Here is a 6,081-nt window from a genome sequence, read left to right as displayed (position 1 = left end):
ATTTTGACTTTCTGTTCCTTTTAAGGAGATCACAAAGGTTCGGATTTAATGAAATCCAGATGAGAAGAGAAGTCACACCCTTGTACTCTCATCCATCTTAGGTGACTCACCCCCGTCAAGGCTTAACTCTTGTAGTATTGATTGGGCTGTGATCTTTTGGATTCATTGTTCTTTTTGTTATATAGACTTTAAATAATAAAAGTTTATATGGAGACTAATTAATGGGGAAAAAAACAGGTATATTTACTCAAGTGTATTTTCATTCCTTTATTTCTCTTCAGGTACAATTTTGTGGTGAGTATTCTGTTGCATCTGAATCATATTCAGAAAGCCTGGGAAGCTGGGTTCAATCCTGGCTTGTGGTACTTGTCTATAAATTAAGTTTTGCATGATTTCTGCATCTGCTTGGGTCTTTTTTGCATACTTTTCTTACCCCCTACCTTCTAAAAACATTTACTATGGACCGACTTCTCTAAATAGCCCCTGGATGCAAGTATGTAATTGTGTAAATCCCTGTCCATGGTTTATTCTTGCCTTGCACCCAGTGTTTTGTCTTGACAAATCAGTTGGTTTAAATGAATAAATATGCTGAAATCATTCACCAACCACTTTCTTAATGTGATATAATTTTTTTTATTGGAATGACATATACATTTATGGTGTTAAAGAACATTAGGAATAGGACAGAAAATAAGAAAGACAACAGTGTCCTCTGTAAACTCTTTAACAATGGGCCATAACCTCTCACTTTGTCTCTCACTTTAATTTTCAGACAGGGTGGCCTGACATAATTAAAGCCAGATAAGCAGCAGTGATGTGAATCAAAGAATGTTTGCGAACAGGCCAGGGAGTCACGCTAAGGAGATCAGTTCCCTCCTCAGTTCTCACTACTCTCACACCGAACTGAACATTGGATTAAAATGAAAAACTGGTCTCAATCTCATGTTCCTGTGTCCGCCTCTCGTCCAGTCTATTTCTTTATCTTTTAATCTCTTGACATGAGTTAGGCTGCTATTTTGAAACTAATTCTACTCTGCACTGCACCACTCTCCACATCAGCTTTATAATTTAGCTGTTATGATATGTTAAGAAGCCTAGATACAATTGAAATGCATTGTACTGGAGTGATAATAATAAGCACAATTATAAAGGTTTGTGTTCTTTTAAGAATTAGTTGTTCACATGCAAAGAAAACAAAACAAAATTTTACAGTGGCCCTTATTCATCACAGTTGCATAAAAGCAAGTGCAGGTCAGCCACTTATTCGAAAACATGATAACTGGCATCAGCCTTGTAAGGTGCCCTTGTTTTTGGTTTACACAGAATTCTTATCTGACATAACCTGCAACCTAAGATTCCATATGTAGCGAATTATAAAACAGATTATGGTGATCCAAAATAAAAGGAAAATGGGGAAAAAATAGTTAAATCCAAAAGAATGTTTACCAGTGAAAAGTGGAAATAAAAATGTGTTTTGGTAGCCTCACAGTGGCATTACGAAGAACACAAAATTCAACCTTGGAATAAAACGAAATGCAGCCCAGGAGGTTTGTGGTGTACGGGTGTATAAAAAACATTTATAAAGGTTTAAAGTACCACCAAAATATAATCTGAAGCTCCATAAGTAAATTCCTGTGGAGCCTGAAACAGGTTATGAGCCAGAGGCTAAATACTTACACATTTAGCATTTAAATCATCAAGCGGTGCAAATTGGCTGTCATTGTGTGCCTGATTCTCAAGTGTTTCTGTATTCATACTTATTTATCCAAAGATGAAATTATTTAGTAAAATTTACATTTTTAGATTTGTCCATATGCGACTTATGCATAGGTTTTCATGCTAGATATAAAATAATAAAACATGTAACTGTATAAGTGATTATAACCATTGTGCTATATTTCTGAGAATCTAAAAGAGCTTTAAGTATTGAAAATGTTAACGGGGGTCTATAGATTTCATTCCAGGATGACTGTTTTGAGGTCAGCAGGGCTGTTGATGGAGAAGACTCTGTGAGAGAGGTTCCTTTTCTCCACCAGTGTAGCCACAGCTTCACCTAACTCCACGTGATTTATGTACCCAGGTCCCATCCGTTCTGGGGTTCCAACACCAGCGTTGATCTTGATCTTTAAGAAGAGCCAGAAAACCCAGTGTCAGATAAAAACTTTATTTGTAACAAAGAAACCAAATTTATAGTCAAATATTATTTGTTAATGCAGGAATACATGTTATATTTTGGGTTATTTTTAAAATAGAGTGGCTTCATTCTGGTCATGGTTGCAGTGGGTTCAGTACCACATTTCCCCCCTTTTTTCGTGTTGTTCCAAATTCCCTCTTGTGATTCCTGTTCCACGCATTTTAACTGTGAAGGATTTACCATGTCAAAGATTGGAATGACTGGGTCTGATTACTTATGCTTACCGGAAATCCTATTTAAGCAAGTAAAGTAAGCTTTTTTTGTATTGCTTCACTTCTTGAAAGTTTGATGAGTCCACATAAGACCAACTTGTGTAAGACATAAGCCTAAATTATGTTTCATCAGAAATTGAAGCTCCCACCCGTGCACATCTTTACTGTTAAATCCACACAGGTGGTCAGCAGGTTTTATTTTGGTAAGACACTGTCCTACTTTCTCTTCTAAGCATCTGTTTGGCCTTACAGAAGTCTATCTAAAGAAAACATAATCCAGGCTTTGCAGTGTAATGTGAATTTGCATTACATTACAAGTATGTATTTAAACACTGTTGCATGAGTGTTTTAAAGAAATTGGTTTACCATTCTCAGTACCTTAAAACATGTATTCAGCCACTAAACTGTATATTTGTCATATATGCTTTAAATGTATATGAAGTTTAGATTTTCCAGCTGGTCTATAAAAATGTGCATTATTTTAAATAATATTCAGATTTTACTTGTAAACCCACCTATAATCTCTGCAACATATTGTCTTCATAATTTGTTAATAGCCATTACCTACTATATGGCTAAAAGTATGTTGACACCTGACTACGAGCTTGTTGGACATTTCAAATCGCTGTTGGGACCCTAAGTAAGGCCACTGATCCTGTAGGTCACAATAATAAAAACATCTGCCAAATGTGTAAATGTAAATTGCTGGGGTATTTATATAAGTCAGAAGTGTGCATGTAAGACTTTGCAAGGCAGACCTGGTTAAGTTTGCAGGAAATCTTAGGGTACTCCTCTCGCAGAACCTGACAAAATGCAAGGACGCTGGCTGCCCCCACGGTCAAGAATCCTGTGCCTGGCATCAGTAGTTTCTCCCCAGCACCCCCTGTAGGACAGAAAATTTTCCTTAATTTATTTTAAACAACAACAATGTAGAAGTGCATTTCATGTGATGCAGAAATTAATATCTGCATGTGATCATTTTCATTTACAAATGATGTCAAATGTTTGCATAAAATAAAATAAAAAAGTTTTTTTTAAATAATTCCTGCTTCTGATCTCATGACAGAATCCGCTGAACAAAAATATATAGAGAACAAATATCTATATTAGCTATGGTCATCTAAATCAGATGTTCCTTTAACCATGCAGGATTGGTATAGTTTAACCAAATTTGTTAGTTCGTTTTCTGTCACGGACTTGACACTTTAGTACAGTCCACCTATTTTCTATAGGGTTAAAACCACGACCTTGGAACTCAGCCATTCTAAAAATCTGATTTGATGTGTGTTTTGGGTTATTGTTCTGCTAGAATTGTGCAGGACAATAACAAGCATGTTCTTTAAAAGTGTATGAAAACATTTGACTTCAACTGTATGATTTGCATTTATATCAGTATATAAAGTAAAAAAAAACTGCCAGTTTATTGGTAGTGTTCAACTTGCCTGTAATAAATGTGTAGGTGCAGTTTGGGTCGTCTCTCACCAGGGGAAAAAATGTTTTCCATGACACAAAGGTGCTAAACAGCAGTGTCTCAAGAACCTATTAAACAGAGGTCAGTAAAAGTCTCAGTCAAGGATGAATACGGCACACATGTACATATGTTTCTATTCTATTTTCCATCTCAGATGGAACAGAAGACAGTGAAAGCATGTGATGTGGTTAGTTGAGTCCATGTTTTCGGAAAAAAAAACGAATGTCGAGTTATCTGTGCCAAAAATAAAAGCACCATCCATGGTGTTATCAGTGAAATGTGCAAAAGCCAACATCTGTCATGGCATGGGGGTGCATCAGTGCCCACCACATGGGTGACTTGCATTTGTGTGAAGGTACTATTGATGCAGAGGCAAATATTGGTATTTTATAGAGACACATATTGCCATCAGAGCTACGTCATTATCCGAGAAGCCCATGATCATTTCAGCAAGATATTGCCGGCCTCATTCAGTATGAGCTACAATGGTGACGCTTTGTAGACATGCAATGCATGTCCACAGGTAAGGAAATTGTGTTTACTTGGTATTGAACCTCTTTAAATTTAACCTTCACTTGATCTTGGCTTTTTTGGTTAGAAATATGTCTAGAACAAAACTAATATGGTCCTGACTACAATTCTAGTAAAAAATATCAACATACCCACTGAAGTTCTTTTAGAGGCTGGGTGTGTGGTGGTCCTCCTTGCCACCAGCTGAAGCCCAGAGATGACACCACATCTGTGATCCTCCCCACCGATTGTAACAAAGCCTGTTTTACCTTTTCAGCTCCCTCCTCAGAGCCTGAGGACAGACACACTTAGCTTCCATTCTTGCTGGTGAGGAATATTGTACATATGCACAGAAAGTAAAAGACTTACCAACATTTCCCACCAGAGTGGTCAGGTTGGCTCTGGTATTGGGTGAAACAAACTCTCTGAGCTTCTCTAGTTTAGCATTGTCTCTGGAGATCACAGCAACCTTTAAACCTTTACAAATCATAATATAAACTTTATTTGTGTAGCATCATTAATATACATTATGTAATAATAATAATCAATTATGTATTAGTGGTACTGAAATAACCATGATGGGCTCAGGTTTGGGTCCTGGACCCTAGTTGTTTTGTGTGTTCTTTCTATGTTTGTGTGAGTTTTCTCTTTTATTCATTTTATGTGTAAATTCTTTTTAACATTGACAAAAAAGTGATGTTAACATGCATTCGAGTAAAAATAGGACGTGCAATATTATTTATTGTACCACAAAATTTTATAGCACTTAAAATACACAGTTTAGTAGCAGTGCATTTAATATATGTGCTAAGTGCATTTATATTCATATTACAAGAATAAGAAATACTTTTCTGCCAAGGTGGGTATTTAAGTTAAAGTTATATGGTCAAATAATAATAAAAGTCTGGGTGGCCACACCAAAAATATATGTAGCAAAAAATATAGTAGCAAGTAATATGTGTATAGTAACAATTATATACAGTTCTTTTTTAGTTAGTTTTGATAATGGATAATACTTATAGCTCTAATTGTGCACTTAAAGTACTGTGCTAAGTAAAAACAGTGTAATTATTGTTAGCAGTATACAAAGTACAGGTGCATCAATAAAAAGTTCATTCAGACATTGTGTGGTAGTGGTAATGATTCTGCCTAAGCAGCTTTATGTTAAACCGCAGTATAAACTCAGTGAACTCAGTGAACTGTCAGTTGTTGTAGTACTGGTTGTTTGATTTGGTTTTTGTGCTTACCTCTATCCAGGAGTGCCTTGACCAGTCCTGATCCCACTGTACCTGCTCCACCGAGCGCCAGAACCACCCGCTCCCCGTTAGCCATCTCACACAAACACACCCTGACACACGAAACACTGAAGCAGATGCTTGTGTGGAATTAGGAATATAGCGGTCATGATAGTTTAATGGAGAGCTTTAAAAAGATTGTGGGCAAGCAGTCACACCCTTTTGTTAAAATAGTCCCGCCCATATACTGAACTGCCCTGCCCATCTCATCATCATCATTGTTGTTATTATTATTATTGTTATTACTATTATTACTGTATTATTATTGTTATTATTATTATTATTATTATGATTACTATGATTATTGTTATTATTATTATTATTATTAGTAGTAGTAGTAGTAGTAGTATTGTTATTATTATTATTATTGTTCTTCTTATTGTTATTGTTATTGTTATT

The 6,081-nt window shown here is 35.9% G+C and overlaps 1 protein-coding gene across 1 annotated transcript; it reads right to left on the bottom strand.

Annotated features, from left to right (window-relative positions):
• Nucleotides 1–1,865: 1,865 nt before the first annotated feature.
• On the bottom strand, nucleotides 1,866–5,790 carry si:dkey-238o13.4 (uncharacterized protein LOC560780 homolog). Its single transcript, XM_063005055.1, has 6 exons — nucleotides 5,635–5,790; nucleotides 4,757–4,864; nucleotides 4,540–4,679; nucleotides 3,849–3,945; nucleotides 3,165–3,289; nucleotides 1,866–2,123 (listed from the first exon to the last, which is right to left on the bottom strand). The coding sequence occupies exons 1-6, from the start codon at nucleotides 5,717–5,719 to the stop codon at nucleotides 1,956–1,958; spliced, it is 723 nt and encodes a 240-aa protein (XP_062861125.1). The 5' UTR covers nucleotides 5,720–5,790; the 3' UTR covers nucleotides 1,866–1,955.
• Between the last annotated feature and the right edge of the window lie 291 nt (nucleotides 5,791–6,081).

Source organism: Trichomycterus rosablanca, chromosome 11 (genome assembly GCF_030014385.1).
Source record: "Trichomycterus rosablanca isolate fTriRos1 chromosome 11, fTriRos1.hap1, whole genome shotgun sequence".
In the NCBI taxonomy this organism is placed as follows: domain Eukaryota; kingdom Metazoa; phylum Chordata; class Actinopteri; order Siluriformes; family Trichomycteridae; genus Trichomycterus; species Trichomycterus rosablanca.
The sequence above is the reverse complement of the archived record's forward strand: the minus strand, read 5'-3'. Positions and strand labels throughout refer to the sequence as shown.